The sequence below is a fragment of the Vigna angularis genome, chromosome 1 (genome assembly GCF_016808095.1).
Source record: "Vigna angularis cultivar LongXiaoDou No.4 chromosome 1, ASM1680809v1, whole genome shotgun sequence".
NCBI classification, from domain to species: Eukaryota; Viridiplantae; Streptophyta; class Magnoliopsida; order Fabales; family Fabaceae; genus Vigna; species Vigna angularis.
Genome location: NC_068970.1, coordinates 25958136 through 25975579, shown reverse-complemented (window position 1 = coordinate 25975579; position 17444 = coordinate 25958136). Strand labels below are relative to the sequence as shown.

Sequence of the window (17444 nt, the reverse complement as noted above, 5' to 3'; positions counted from 1 at the left end):
TTTTATTTTCTAGACTTCGTTTATTTCTTGTTTTTTCTTTTGTCTATCTTCTACAAATCTTTCCTGACATCTATTTTATTATAGTATCTTTTACAACTTTTGGACAGCTTTGATAAAAATATAGTTTTTCGTTTCATTAGTTGTTGGATCAAACTGAAAATTTGATAATTGGTCTCTGACACATAGTTCTTTAGTTTGATCTATGGGATCGCCGATTGAAGGTCTATAGTTAGAGATATATGCCAGGGACACTTGTTTTTATATTTGTGATAATAAATTTGTTTGGAAATTTAGGTGCAGTTGTGTGCTAAGTTAGAGGGGTTGAACATTGTCTAAATGGTTTAATCTATGCAATGTTTTTTTTATGTGATTGTAATATATGTGGATGATTGAATAAGATAAAATTGGGTAATCTATGATTATTACATTAGAAGTGTAGGTCTTAGAAAGAAGTGAGGGGCTATGGAAGGCTCTAGGTGTAAGTTTGGGCTGACTATATAAATTTCACCTTGTAAAATATCCAGGAGAGTGGTGGAGGATGGTTGAATCAGCAAAACTCCATGAGGTTGGATTTCCACAAAATACTCAGGGAAGAGTAGTTCAAAGTAGACTTTGTCCCCATACTCTAGGGGAGTAGGAAGGAAAAGTTAGTTTGACTTTAGAGATGAACTAGTTTGGGTGGTAAGCTACGTGTGAGGATTTTGATGTTGTTGATATCTACCACTGAGACGACATGGGAAGATGTAATTTTTGTTGTAAGATAACCAAGTTTGTGAATGAATATAAGATATAATGTTGGTTGTAATATATTGGGTGAGATAGTATCTTATTTGTTTCTATTTTATTGAAAATCAATGTTTTGATTATGATTAACTCACCCTTGCGTGTTTGCATATGTGACTGCGATCGTATTTTATACAAGAGCATGTAATAATGCAGGTCTAGAGTAACGAGGAGTACTAGATCTTAGTGGAAAGATAGTGTTTTTCATATTTGATAATAAATTGAACTATGTGTTTTGAAACTTTTTATATTTATTATTAAAAGTTATTATGGATATTTGAAGTTGGAATTTATTTTGAAGGATTGAATAAATATATTTATTTCCATTAAGTGTTATATACGCTTTAACTATGTTATAAAAGTTGTGAATTAAAAGTTTTTTAAATTCATTAATTTTACGAAGGAATTTAGTAGCATCTTATGGAGTATTACATTTTAGATGGTTTTGGAGTGGATTTGTTTTATTTGCTCCACAATATATATGAATCAAGTTGTTTTTCAAAATAGTTTAAGAGATTTCAATTTACTCTAAAGACAAAATAAAGAGTTAATCACGTAATTATAATTTCTCTACATCACAATATAAACAAACTTTCATTGTATAGCTTGTTCCATCAGCAATGCAGATTCTTCAGCGGAGTTCGCATGCGAGGAATGTTTAAAATTAAGTACGAGTGAAGCACAAGTTAGAAGCAAACGTTTTGTAAACAATAATAATTTTTTTCATGCTGTAATACGTTTTTTAATGTAAAATTAAAAGATAAGATTATTTCAAGAGTCCATGCCATTCATGTTTATCATGTGAAAACACAGTTGTAATCTTTATGGAAGACAATCCTAAGCCAAACGAAATCATTTCGGGTGTTCAAATTTTCTTTCCAATATTCAACATAACCGTGTATCTATAATTCATTCAAAACTATTAGACAAACTAGAAGCGTCTTGAATCAGTTAATTCATGTACTCCATAGTTATCCAAATCATGACTTGTTATTCAAAACCAAATCTAATGAAATCTAAACAGAAACTCGAATAATATGAGCACTGTGCTGTCAAGTATACGTTCTTTTTCTTATTTAGGGACACTTTTCAAGTACTCAATTCTCTTGTAGCTATCAATTCTTTACATAACACTTGATGCTCTCAGAAAATCCAATTCTATATTACTAACATATACGAACAGTCGATGCTCTTAATTTTTTCAACCCTCGAACCAACACTTAAGGCTCTTTCAATTATTCAATATCATTCAATAACATCCCTCGATTATTCAAATAACACCTCTGAAGCTATATCGGCTCCCCTTCCACGGGCTATGTACAGGCCAACGTGATGCATCAACTCCTGCAGCATAGAAACAAGAATAAATTCATAAATAAGCATTGAAAAAAATAAACCCATCTTATCAGAAATGTCTATTTGAATTTTTTTAATTTATCATGTAAGATCAGCATGACAATTGCTTGCAATTTGACAAGACACAAACCATGTTATTGCTCACACAAGTTATTCTGGAAAAAGTACCAGAGCTCATAACTAGAGGTTATTGCAAAGTGTTTCATTGTCATATATTAACAGAGAACGGATACATTTTTCCCAGCATAAGTCGCATTCCTAGATATAATATATTTACGTCCTTACTGTCAGATGAGTTTCCATCGAGATTCTGTCTATTATTCTACTTCCAGGCTATTGAGATTATGTTTATCATCTCTGCAATACAAGTCAGCTCTGAAAAATAATTTCAGTGCAAGGTCGACACTAATCATAGCCAGCACTAGAAAGAATAGCTGAATTGTCTTCTGACTGAGTGCAGATGTTTAGGTAATTAAGATATAAATTCAGGCAAAGAAACATTAAAAAAAAATGAAGTATTCCAGCAAAAGCCAACTTCAATTTGACCAAATACCTGTGGATGAGATATGAAAGCCTTGTTAGTTTTGGCAACATGTAATGGCAAATCATAAGTAGCACAAGCTTGGGAAGACACGATCACATTTTCCAGAGGAGGGAGGAAACCACGGTTTCTTGCAGACAAGACAGAAGAAACAAAATCCAGCACGCATATATCAGTGCATATCCCAGCAACCAAAATCTTCAACAAGAAAAACCCAGACCCTTAGAACCTCAACAAAAATCTCATGAACTAATGAAAATAATATCCAAAATATGTCAACCTATGGCAAGAAGAAGTCTAGACAATTTTCATATATAGGAAAAAAAATGTTTTATTTTAACACAGCAACAGTATAAGAGATTTTAATATGCTGATTTAGAGCAAAGTTTAATCCTTTCAAATTTCCATTTGAGTTTTGGCCCCAGCTATAAATTTTGGGGTTTTAGTCCCTATAGTTTTATCTATTTAGCTATGATCCGTATCAGTAAGTAATAATTTGTATATTTTCATAATGTGAGTTTTAATCCTATAATTTTCTTTCTGTATATTAAAAGTAAATTGTCCAGATATTTTATTAAGAATCGGTCGAGTATTTTAACTTAGTAAGATATTGGTTACTTATACATAACTAGAAAGTAAAAACTACAACACCATAACCAACCCTAACATCAAAAGTGAAGAGTCTCTTGTGCAACATTAGTTACTCCAATAACTGAGCACTTTTCTGCTTAAAATTTATACAGTAACAGATACTCAATTTCAAAGGAAAGGCTTACTTGTTTTATCTCATTATTTTTCACCCAATCAATGAAGACATTTGAACCATCTTTCTCAGTTGACCCAAGGAATCCATCAATGCAGTCTTTTTGCCTGAGTGTTGCATTGGGGTCGTTTTCCAACCACAGGAGATCTATAAATTCAGAGGAAACCAAACCAAAAAGCTAATAAGCACATATCCACTAAACAACCCAATATTGATAACGAACTCAAACCACATTACAGGTGAAAACTAAATAAGGTAGCGTGTAGCACACTAACAGGACAAGACAGAAAGTTCTCCTTGTTCCTTTCTGTTTGTTTCAACCGATAAACCATGTCACCTTTTAAACATTCCATTCCAACACGTCTGTACCAAAAACTAGGTACAACTACAACAACAATCTAATATAAAGAGTCATACATGACTTTTAAAGCAATTACCAGACAAGTAAACTTTACCATTACAATTGCACGATAGTACAAAAGAAGTACTCGAAGTAGATTTTAAATAAATTCTAAAGGAAATTACCAGGAACGAGTTTTTCTTCGTTTGATCCTATAATACAGTGTGGTGGATAAGGGGGTTCGGGTTGGTCGGGTTGATGGCAATCAAGGAAAGCAAAAATCGGCCACTTTCTCTCAGAGAACGCTTTGGAAAGCCTCACAGATTCCTCCACCATATGAGAAATTCGCTCATCCGGTTGTTTCGGCGCCTTCGCAACACCAAAAGTGGCAAAACCGAAATTGCGCCACACAATAATATTATAAACAAAACGAAAAAATGTAATAATAATTAATTACATAGCAAGTAAGTACATGAAAAAATGCCGACGAAAGAGACAAAGGAGAATCCCTGTTCATTGAATGGTTTTACCAAGTTATTATAAGAAACAAAAAACAGAAGTATATATATATATATTTACCAAATTGCCAGCGCCAACGGTGCAGAAGCCATTGACAACATCGACGAGTACGAGGCCGGTTTTGATGTTTGGCGACAACGTGAAAGGTTGTTGGTTGACGGGGATCTCCTCTCTCAGGAGCTCCACAGTGTTGGAAGAAACCATGTTTCTGAAACCGTGTTTCTGAAACCGTGTTGTTTGAGCCAAGATTCTTACGGCGTTTGAGGGATGAATTCAGACCTTGACCAAACCACATTATTATAAGGTTAAAATCTTAATTACATATTAATTATTAAATATAATAAAGTGGCCTCATCATTTTCTCGTGGGACTAGTGAACGAGGAGAGGACCAATTTGTTGGATGCCACTGCGTAAACTATTAGTTATCTTGAAAGAAACCAAATATTGCTTTATTCACCTCTCTTAAATAGTTATCCCGTGATAAAATAATGAGTATTAATAAATTTAGTTTAATACTGATATATTTTATAAACATTTTATATTAGTATATTTTATTAATGTCAAATGGGTAATTTAAATAATTTTTAATATGCAAAATATTTATTAAATAACATTACTTAAAAGAAACCGGTGCATAGATATCCTAGTAATGGATACCTCTAATTGGAACCACTAGTAGATGAAGCGGGAATATGCTTTGTATCTCTTATGGTATGATGTTACTGACACCAGTATTATTTACAAAAATAAATTTACTTAAATTGGAGACTATGTTGGATAGGAGTGGTAGAACGGACCAATCTGGTCTGCTTAAATCCTACTTGATTTTAATATTTTAATATGTAAAAAACAAATTAGGCTGATTTAATGGATTAATTTTTATAACTATGATTTGTTAAATTGTTAGATTTTATGTTAAAATTTTCACAATTAGAGATAAATTAATTTAAAATATATAAATTAGTATAAATTTTATCCGATTTTGTAAAATGGAGTTATATTTAAAATTTACTTATTAACTGAAATAAATTTATATCAAATGATTAAGTTGGCTTTCACACAAGATCAAATTAATTACATTTTTAATAATATATCACTATTTAATTATAATGTTTTTTATTTAATTTTTTTATCAAATATTTTAAATATTAAAATATTTTTATATATTAAATAATTTATCATTTATTTAAATATAAAGTTTGTATTGCATACGAATGGGATTAATCAAGAAAAAGTTTCTTACATTTAATTTTTGGTTTAATACCAATTTTGTTTCCAGTTTGGTTGGCAAATCTCAATTTAATCTCTCATTAGCAAAGTGTTTGAAATGAGTCCTTACTTGTAAATTTATGAGTCAAATTAGTCTCTTCCGTTAAATATAACCAAACGGAGTTAATGAGATAATGATGTGGCAGTAGTTAGTGGTTACGTGTGAAAATATAATTGTGTTTGTGCTTACGTGTTGGTTAATTAGAGAAGAAATAGTTTTAGTGTATAGGCCCAAAGCTTCTTCAGATTAGAAACTAGGGTTTCTTCTTTTTTCTCTCTTGGGACAAAGTTTAGAGTCTCTTCTTCACTCCCAATCGTGGCAGCCCTGCCTTCCATCAGCCCAACACCGCCATGAATCCAACTGGCCAGCCAAAACTGTCGTCGGCGACACCGATCGTCGCCAAAGTCACCGCCGACCACCGTGCCAACCTCTCCTCTCCTGCCTCTCTTCGCGCGCGAGAGAAGTATTCTCGCATCTCCCTGCTGCGCCCTCACCGTCGTGCCTCCCACCATTCTTCGCTGCCAAAGTCGTCGCCGCAACTGCATCAAACAAGGTCGTTGTCGCCGGGATTGTCGCCAACAACGCTTGTTGCGGCCAAGGGAACCATCAGAGTTCCCCTTTCTTTTCTTCCAAACGTTAGGGTTTCTCTCCTCCTTTTCAACTCCGCAACACTCACCAGGAGCTATGGAGACGTCACCGTGGTCCGCTCATGTCGGGTTCATCACCGGTCATGAATGCGAGGCCAAACTCTTGGTTGGGGTTTCTCTCTTTACAACGCCGCTGCCATTGGAGACTAAGCCCCTAATCGCCGCCCACACCTCCACCAAGCTTGGTTGGGGTTTCTCTCGTTCTCAAATTCCAAGGCATCATGGCATGGTTGGCCACACCACTAGCTTCTTCTCCGAGTCCTCCCAAGAAAACGGCGTCGCCGTCGTTCATTTTGCGCTTGTTGGGGACTCGAACGACGCCATTCTAGAGCGCGTCGAATCTCGAGGATTGACGATCGAGGTCGGCGTTAACGCAACGAAGTAACCGTTGGGTGCCCCATTTCAAACAGGGCAATGAGAAGTTGTGCAGTGGCTTCGATCTTTTGGGTCTCGTGGCCATCGACGAAATGATGATCACACTAAACAAAAAATTGAACTCTTTTGTTCCTCATCAAGTTTTTCTTCTTCGTGTGTACATGTGTGTCTGTGAAGTTTTATGCGGTTCTTTTTTGTGTGTGGTGTGTTTCAAGTTGTTTTTTGGGAGGCTTGAGGAAGGAATGAATGATGGGGTTGAATGTGAATTGAATTTGTAGAGAGAATGAAGGTTTGAATGATTTGAGAATTGAGGATTGAAGATGGAGAATGAGTTGGTTAGGATTGTTAATCTGTTTTTGGTGTGTTATGTTTTTGGTTGAAAGTAGGGGAAATAAGAGAAAAGTATGATAAGAAGGATGGGAATGGACATTCGATGGAGGTGAAGATGGTGAAAAGGTGTTGGTAGTAGCTGTGAGTGACAAGAATATGAGTTGTTATCTTGACTGAGAATGGAGAAATTGATTTTAAAAAACTCAATTTCTTAATAAAATCATTTCTTCTCTAATTAACCAAAACGTAATCACGCACACAATTCTATTTTCACACGTAACCATTAACTATTGCCACATCATCATCTCATTAATTCCGTTTGGTTATATTTAACGGAAGGAAGTAATTTGACTCACAAATTTACAAGTAAAGACTCATTTCAAACAATTTTCTAACAAGAGACTAAATTGAGATTTATCAACCAAACTGGAGACAAAATTGAATATTAAATCTTAATTTTTTAAATATTGAACCGTAGAACTGGCCTTTGACAATTATTGAGCCGAGCAAGTGAGATGGTGTGTTACCAGGTTGAAAAGCGTGACCAGTTTTTTCGGCCGAGCTACAGGATTGGACCACGGGACTCCCTTTTGCCACCCATGCTGGATATTGTATGGTTGCAAAACTCTCTCTTTCTCTGGTTTCTATTTCAAAGCATGTCGCAATTCAGTTGGCACATCAAAGAATAGTTCATGTACACATCAAATTTCACAAATCAATAGTTATTCGTACGTTAATTTTTATTTTAAAAGCATTTTAATAGGATTGACAAGGTTAATTAAATGATGCAACCACATTTTGTTTTTATTTTTAAATAAAAGGAATACAAAACAACTAATGGTTAAATATTAAAAATTTATGAACAAATTGTTGGTTTAACTAGTGCTAAGCTGATCTTTCATTAAGATTAGTTCATACATCATGAACAAAAAAGCTTAACTTGTTTATATATTCGTTAATCAATTACTTATTAAGAGTTAATTTTTATATTATATCCGTACAAAGATTATTTTGCTGTTAGCTAATTCAAAATATTAACTAATTATTTATACAAGATAATAATCACATCGATACACAATATATAATAATAGTATAATTTGTTTTTACAAATTTTTCTTTAAATTATTTTTAAATTTTCTATATGATCATTGTTTGTCCATCTCTTAAAGTATGAAATTCAAAATATGAAATCGAATAAGATGTTTAAACTTTTCTGCATATTTAGATATAGACATCTTTTCTTAGACTAAAGTAAAAATTTCACCTCTTTAGTAAACTTTACACTATCAGACAAAAATTCTGTAAATAACTTCTTTTTAAATATCTCTTAAGTGATAATCTCCCCACTTTTCTCCAATAATATTTTCATATTGTCCCATCAATGACTAACTTCCCCAATAAGCAAGTATTGAGAAAAAATCAACCTATTGTTTGTTGGGCACATCTTAGCATAAAAAATTCCTTCAATTTCTCTCATCCATTGGTTTACTTCATTTGGACTAGTCTTTCCATCAAATTAGTTGGATGATGCTGTAGAAAACTTTCCAAACTCCACTCTTGAACTGAGGAAGAGGAGGCATATGTGTCATACTCTGCTCACATAGATAAAAATCATCAATTTAACTCAAAGAAATTGAAATCATAACTAAACATAACTAAGAGTACACAATAGAAACTTAATACACCCATAACCTACAAGTTTTTAAGGAAGAAATTGGCTTTGATATCAAATTGTAACATCCCAATAATTATAGTTTTAACAATATTATGGAATTATTGTTGGGTCTATCAAGGAGGAGGTTCATAGGAGAGATACAAACACCAACGAGATATGAGTCCAACCATATAAGGGATTGACATCACTCTCTTCCCAAAACCTTAAGGCAATGTGTTAATGGGTCTTTCGCCTTTATATAGTGTTTTACTTTCTCATTTCTATCCAATGTGGAACTTGGATTCACACTTGGAATCCCAATAAATCTCCCCCTCAAGGGTGAGTCCCTTCCACATTGGTACACTCCCCCTTCAACGGAAGAATTCTCAACCAACCACAACCACGAGTAGCTCTTTGTATCGTCGTTCATCTTAACGGGACTCGCTTACCTGGAACCCTTCGCTAGGAAGACTTTCGATATAGGGACCACTATACTCGTCTAAGTCGGTCACTAAGACAAATTATCGGCTCTGATACCATTGTTAGGTCTATCAAGGAGGAGGTTCACAAGGGAGATACAAACACCAACGAAATATAAGGCCAACCATATAAGGGATTGACATCACTTTCTTCCCAAAACCTTAAGAAAATGGGTCTTTCACATTTATATAGTACTCTACTTTCTCATTTCTATCAAATGTGAGACTTGGACTCACACTTGGATTCCCAACAATTATCACATATTCAATAAATATTATCAGTTAAGCTAAAAGGAAACATATAAAATAAGATTACAAATTTCCAAAATATAACCATAATTCAAACTTTATATACAAGATATTATATTTCTAAGATTATCTAATCATAAACTAAAGTTTCTTGAAAACAACCAAAATTAAAAAATATACTACTGTAGCTATCTATACATTAGTATCCTTAACACTTAGCACCTACTCAATTGAAATATCTTCCTCTATTCATACCAATCAAGAGATTTTTTCAAGAAGAAATATTCAAACAAACAAACAAAAACATAAGCAACAAGGTAAGTTAAGTTTAAAAGAATCAAACACGTCATTCAATCAAATAAAAAATATAACAATTTCAACATCAAGCCCATCAAAAACCAAGTACAAATTTATTTATATATATCTAACCACTATACTTGATCATCCAGATGCATGTATTGGTGTTGAACTATTAAGGAGCCTACGCATGTATGGTAAAACAATATACCACATAAATTACCACACAAGGTTAATCAGTCAAACACCTATAGTCAAACTAACCCTAGGCTAAGTATCTTATGCTACTCAACACGACATAATCACCCCTCTCTACTTGAGGTTGGATGGATATTAGAGTGTCAGAAACATTCCCCCAATTCAAAGTTCCTACAACAATATATTACATAAACACAACACAAGTATTTTCTCCATGGAATTCCTTTCACCACATATTTTAACATAATACACTTTCATCATTTCCATTCACAAGACATGCATAACTTATCAGAAACTTTACATAGCATTTTACACATACATACATTAAAAGTGTATCAAGATCTTTTGCAATAAGATTAAGTGCCAAAAGAATCCTGAAAAGAAACCATAGAAGGAGAAGAATTGCACAACAAGGAGAATTGGAAAAGAAACATGGCGTCGAGTAGTACATCCTTGTCGTTGAGTACCATTCTTCATGCACAACTAGCGCCTGAGAGCCACCTTGGTGTCATTTCATAGCAAAGCTCTAACTTTTTGGCGTTTGGGCACCACTGGCTACTGTTGAGCGCCACACCAAAAGTTTAAAAACTTCAAAAGTTGATTTGTATGCATATAAGACCTATTTAAATGATCCAGCTTACTACAATTAATTTGAAAACATGTATACACTTTAGATTTGATACAAATTGGCTCATTTGGTTATTGTCTTGGTCCATTAGATCAACCCAACTATCCAAACACACATACATCGGATTTGACACCCTACCAAGCAAGATTTAGTGAACTAATTAGCTTCACAAGTCTTAAAGAGCCCAAAAAAAGACCCTAAGTATCAAGCTTTCACATCCAACCGTTCCTTCAAAGTTTCACCCATCAAAACCCCATTAGACCAAACTAGCATACAACACATCCTTTTTACCACTTTCAATTTTGCAATAGTTTTGTACCTAATTAAACTTCAAAACAACAACTTTAAAGATTCAAGCAAGTACCAATTTCACAATCATACATAGTAATATTCATCAATAGACAACATTCACTCATCAATATAAAAACATCACTTAACAATAATATCAATTGATAACGTATTCAACCAAACATTAATCTCATAACCTATCAAACATACTGATAACGGTTGAAAAACCGTTATTTTTATGCTTAAAATTAATACCAAAAGCAACCATTAAGACTTAGAAACTAGCTTGAACTCATATTTTTGCTTTAGTTTTGTGAATAAGAGAGTTGAAAGTGAATTTAATGATTTTGTGCAAGATTCCCTTGATTTTGTAGGCTAATTGAATGATTTGAAAGAAGAATGGAAGTACCGAATGATTGGAGTGCTGAAAAGTTAACCAGAAACCAGAAAAGTCAACCAGTCAACCAGAAAAGTCAACCAGTCAACCAGAATGCTGAAAAATCAACCAGAACGCAGAAAAAGTGTGACCGAGTGGCGCTGAGCGGTAAAATACCGCTGAGCGGCACTTTTCAGGTGCCAAAATCATCGCTGAGGGGCAAAAACAGCAGCTAGGGGCAAAATGGATCATGCGGTATTACCGCTTAGCGGTAAAATACCGCTGAGCGCCATTCTAAGTGGGCTTGGACCGGTTTTTTGTTACTTTTATGGGCTTGGGCCTAATTTTCTGTATTTTTAGAATAATATATAAGCTTTAGGACGTCCTAGGGTTTGTATCTTTGGCAGAAATGAAGCAAACACTCTCTCTTCCACCCCTTTGAAGGAGGATCTTGGATGCTCAGGCTACCTCTTCACCTTTTTAGGGTTTTATCTTTCCTTATTTCATTATTGTTCATCTAGTTTCACCATGAATATGGTGAACTAAACCTTGTATTGTTGTTGGGGAATCAATGTAGTCTTATGAAACTCTCATATATGGAATTTGTTTTTACATCTTACATTTAAGACCTATGCTTTCTTTCATCATTAGTTAGGGTTTTTCTTCTTTGCTCAATGCTTGCTTTGTTTAACTCATTCACTGCATGATTATTGATTTTGTCGATACGGAAACGTACGGGGAAGTCTAGATCTGGGGAATTTCTCCCAATAGTATATTGGTTGCCGTTAAGCTCCTACGCTGAATGAACTAATTATTAGGAATGCTAGGAATCGTATGAACTCGTAATTAGGGAGAAGCCTTCTTGAAAGGTAATTTAGAGAGTGGCATTAACAATGATGAAAAGAATGTTGAATTCCTAAAATATATGAGAGTGGATAAGATGAAATTGATAACCCCAACAACATACTCATCCATATATTCCATTGAAGTATTTGTATTTTGTTTTAGCCATTGATCAAATTCATGCATACATGTTTATTTTCTGTTTTGCATATTAAACTCAAATTATTTTGTTCTTAAGTCTTAAATAATCAACGAATCACATAACTAAACTAGGCCGTGAGTCCTTTGGGAGAACGATACTTGGTCTTACCAAGTTTATTACTTGAAACGATTCGGTCATACTTGCCGATTGTAAAACAAGTTTGTGACGCCGTATTTCGGTGTTCATAAATTTGTCCATCACATACATTCATACTCCTTAATGTTGGAACAATCGGTACCGTCTTAGAGTCGCGCAGCGGAATAAAATATTCGGAAAGCGTGTTACGGTCACAAATCAAGTTTTGATGGTCCGTTTTAGAAAAACAATTTTCTTAGAGAAAATTTATCAAACAATTAATGTGCATAAAACAGTAAAGAGTGTAAGGAATAGAAAAGTTGACACACTGGATTTTTATCCTGGTTCGATTCAAAAGAATCTACGTCCAGTTGTTAATCACTATAAAAAGTGATTAACGTTTTCACTAAAATCAGTTTCACAAGTTTACAATAGAGTAAATGAAACAGAAAAAGATAAAACCTTCCTTCGAACAAACGAACCGGAAGAACAACAACTTTGCCAACTTGAAGAGAACCGCTCCGACCTTTGACCCACAAAGCGCGAACTTCTCCTTTTCACAAGACTAGGCAATGCAATGAACTAGCTTTTGGAACTTCCTCAGATCACACTGTATTCTCAAAAGCTTTGTGTTCAACTTCGTTTTTCTTTTATGTCTAATCTTCACAGAAAAACCACTATATAGCCAGCTGCTCTGAATATCTACGATTAAGTTTCAACTGCCATGAATAATCGATTATTGTAAGTGATAATCGATTATTCAAGTCCGTTACAGAGTTTTCAAAATTTGATAATCAATTATATGATGTGATAATCGATTATTCCTGTATGACTCTGTGATAATCGATTATTGCCATTCCATAATCGATTATTACAGTTAAAAATGCAAGTTTACAAAGTTTACAAGAATTTCCTACTACATTTAATTTCTACAAATTGCTTTTAACTGATTCTAATATCTTCTTCAACTAAAACTTCTTGCAGCATCATCAAAACAAATTTCTTCAAGATTTACCAATACTCCTTATTAGTAACAATCTCCCCCTTTTTCATGATGATCAAAAATTCAATTTTAAAAGCAATTTTGGCTTACCTGCAAAACATACAAGCTAACAGACAACAACAAAGTTAGTAATACCTGTATTAATTTATACTTCTCCCCTTGTATTATTCTTCTCCCCCTTTTTGATCAGAAGCAAAAAGATTTGATGTTAAAGGCTCCTCCTAAATATGATCTCCCCCTTAATTAAACAAAGTAGGCATATAATCAAGAGATCATTTTATTGATGAAAATAAGGATTACATTATAAGAAGACACATAACAGACAGAATTATAACATAGATGAAATAACAAGCAAACAACAAAACATTCTAACATAGAACCTATATCTAAAACTCAGGACTAGGAGATCTCTCTGTAAGTTGAAGGTTAAGATGATTCTCGATGTTAGATAGGCGAACATCAAGATCAAGAAATTGATCAACCATGTACTCATCAACAGATTGTTGCCACTCATAAATCTCCTCAAAGTGTGTTCTTTGTGCTAGACTCATATCCTCTAATTGCTTAGATAATCTAGCAAAATGTTCTTCCATGGAGAGTGAGGAGGATGAGGGCATGGTAGATGGACCAGCATCAGAAGGAGCAACAGCATTAACTAGTTCTACCATATGAGTATCGATGTCATCATCTTCATCTGCATCAGGATGGTCATCATCTTTGTGAATGAGAATTCGTCCTCTAGTAATGAATCCCATCTGACGAAAGGTAGTATCGCCAATTTCCAAGCCAACAGCTTGAATGGCTTGGACAAGTTCTCCTTCAACATTTACACCTTTGTACTCCAAGATTCTAGAAATAAGAAGAGCATAAGGAAATTGATAAGAGTGGGACTTCTTAGCTTTTACCATAGTGTCAGATTGAGAGCAGGCCAATCGATGTGTATGTGATTTAGGATCCCATACAGAAGAAGTAGATCCTGTTCAGAGCATTGAGCATGATTGGTTGCTCTAGGACATAGGATCCAGAAAAGTAAGTAGTGAATCATCATTTCTTCAACCTTGAAACCTCCAACAAGCAATTGCCTTCGATTAGTCTGTTGTTCAGGGTGACCCAGGAAGAATTGGAAAGTCATCAAGCGATCGAAATCTTGGAGTCCGAGATGAACTTTGACAGCATCATCCCAGATGGGTAGTTGGGCAACGTTGGTCCACACATCATCATCTAAAATTATGCGGACACCCTTGACTTTAGTGGAAATAATCCTATCTCGATATCTCAAGTTGAAGTAGAACACTCTGATGAGATCGGGATAAATGCAACCTTTTTGCTCCACCAGATTTGAGAGTCCTTGATCATTAAAAAGCTCTGGAAATTGAAATCCATAGAAACGAAAAAAATCAAGGCGAATATACTTTACCGCCATGATTCTTCTTTCTTGCCAGGAAGTAACATAGTCCGCATGTTTTCCTTGATCTGAAATCCATCCATCAATGGTTGCCGGACGTGGTTGAGAGGAAGAGGATGCTCCAGTAGCTCTGCGGCGATGTCTCCTTGAATCTGCCATGGAGAAAGGTTGAGGGAGTGATAGTTTGAGAAAGTGAGTAAAAATGGAGAGATTGGGAGCTCAAGATTTTGATTTCAGCAGTTTCTGGGTGCAAAGAGATGTCTAATAATCGATTATAGGGGGCTATTTATAAGAAGAAGGGAAAAACTAGCCGTTTATGGCCGTTTTCAGCCGTTATGGGAGGCTCCAACGGCTCTATTTTCCAATAATTGGTATCAGAGCTTGCTTTGATATTTTTTCAAATTTTTCGAAAATGGCCGGTCATCAAAATCAAGTATATGCCGAGGGTGCTTCCATCAACAGACCACCACTCTTTACTGGTGATAACTATGCATTCTAGAAAGTTAAAATGGAAATTTTTATGGGATCTGTTGACAGAGGCATCTGGGAAGCTGTACTAAATGGTCCCTATATTCCAAAAAGAATTATTGATGGTGTAGAAGTAGAAAAACCATACTTCAACTGGACTCCAGAGGAAAATAGAAGAGCTCAATTTGATATTAAGGCTCGCAACATTATTTCATCTGCTGTTGTACTTGATGAGTTTTATAGAATTTTAGTTTGTAAGACAACACAAGAAATGTGGGAGGTTCTTAGAGTCACACATGAAGGAACAGAGGACGTGAAACGTGCAAGGAAGAACACTCTCATTCAGGAGTATGAGATGTTCAAAATGCAACCTGGAGAAACAATTTCTGATGTCCAAAAGCGTTTCATTCACATAGTGAACCACTTGACAGGGTTGGGTAAGACTTTTGATACTGATGAATTGAATGTAAAAATTTTGAAATCATTGGACAGGTCTTGGCAACCAAAGGTGACTGCCATCTCTGAGTCTCAAAATCTTACTCAAATGTCGATGCCAATTTTGTTTGGGAAACTCCGTGAGCATGAACTTGAGTTGAGAAGATTGACGGCTGAAGAAGATCAAGGCAAAAGAAAGGCACTAGCCTTCAAGTCTGAGATCTCCAAAGGAAAGAACTCTAAAAGGATTGAAGATGATGACTCCGATGATGATGAAGAAAACATAAGTCTTATGATTAAAAAGTTTGCAAAATTTATGAAAGCAAAGGGAAAAGACAAATACCGTGAAGAAAGGAAAGAAAATCATGGATCTTCTTCAAGCATTAAATGTTATGGATGCGGAGAAAGAGGTCATGTGAAGACTGGCTGTCCAAAGAATAAGAAAAGTGAAGAAAAGAAAGAAAGAAAGTTTCCAAAGAAAAAGAAAGCTTACATAGCCTGGGAAGATAATGCTTCAAGTTCTTCAAGCTCAAGCGATTCAGATGAAGAAGCAAACTTGTGCTTAATGGCTGACTTAGAAGATGCAGGAAGCCAAGTAAGTAACTCTAGCTTAGAGTCGAGTGATGAATTTGATTTACAGAAGGCATTTCTTGATTTGTTAAATGAATCGAAAAAACTTGATGTTGCTCATAAGAAGCTAAAGAAAGAACATAATGATTTGAAGTTGAAATATGAAAAAGTACTAGATGATGAAGTTGTTTTGAGAAACAAAGTTAGTAATCTGGAAACTAAGTTGTCTGAATTTGATGTTGTTGCACAACCTGTTGAGTGTCTATCATGCAAGAGTCATATGTTTAATATTGATATACTAGAGAATTTACTTGCAAAGGCAACCAGGTCTCAATCACATGTTAAAACAAATGCTACTAAAAACAACGTGAAAAATAAAGTCATGCATCAAAGCAAGAAGTCAAAAATAAAAAGAACTAGTAGAGTTTGGGTTGAAAAAGGAACCTTGGTGAAAAATAAGGTACATGAAGTTTGTTGTTTTTACTGCATGAAACATGGTCACACATCAAATAAATGCAACATTAAACATTTTGGTGTACCAAATGGGAAATATGAATGGGTTAGAGTTATGAAATAATATTTGTTTACTTAAACTAACCCTAAGGACCCATAACAAGATTGGGGACCTAAGTTCTTGCTCTAATTTATCTTGTAGGAACTTACTAAGTCAAAGAAGTCATTGTGGTATCTTGACAGTGGTTGCTCAAGACACATGACTAGTGACAAGAAAAAGTTTATATCTTTTGAGAAAAAGAAACAAGGTTTTGTAACCTATGGGGATAACAACAAAGGTAGAATCATTGGAACCGGAGACATTGGAGGAGGAAACACCTTAACAATAAAGGACGTGTTATGTGTTGAAGGTCTCAAACACAACCTACTAAGCATAAGCCAACTATGTGACAAAGGTCTCAAGGTAACCTTTGAGAGTGATAAATGCACTGTGTATTTTAAAAATTCTACTGAGATTGCTTTGCAAGGTGTTAGGCATAACTTGATTGATATTGAAAGTGCATCTAGTCATAATATAACATGTTTAGTTGCTAAAGAGGAAAACCCTTGGCTATGGCATAAAAGAGATGCACATATTCATATGCAACATTTGAATAAATTGATTTCAAAAAATCTTGTGATTGGTTTGCCAAATTTAAAATTTGAGAAAGACAAACTCTGCTCTGATACCAATTGTTGGAACAATCGGTACCGTCTTAGAGTCGCGCAGCGGAATAAAATATTCGGAAAGCGTGTTACGGTCACAAATCAAGTTTTGATGGTCCGTTTTAGAAAAATAATTTTCTTAGAGAAAATTTATCAAACAATTGATGTGCATAAAACAGTAAAGAGTGTAA

The 17444-nt window shown here is 34.6% G+C and overlaps 1 protein-coding gene across 1 annotated transcript; it reads right to left on the bottom strand.

The window, feature by feature from the left end:
* Positions 1-1829: 1829 nt before the first annotated feature.
* Positions 1830-4593, bottom strand: LOC108332530 (nicotinamidase 1). The gene is made up of 5 exons (XM_017567836.2): positions 4363-4593; positions 3969-4152; positions 3457-3590; positions 2693-2878; positions 1830-2127 (listed from the first exon to the last, which is right to left on the bottom strand). Exons 1-5 carry the CDS (start codon positions 4504-4506, stop codon positions 2050-2052), a joined length of 726 nt encoding a protein of 241 aa, XP_017423325.1. The 5' UTR covers positions 4507-4593; the 3' UTR covers positions 1830-2049.
* Between the last annotated feature and the right edge of the window lie 12851 nt (positions 4594-17444).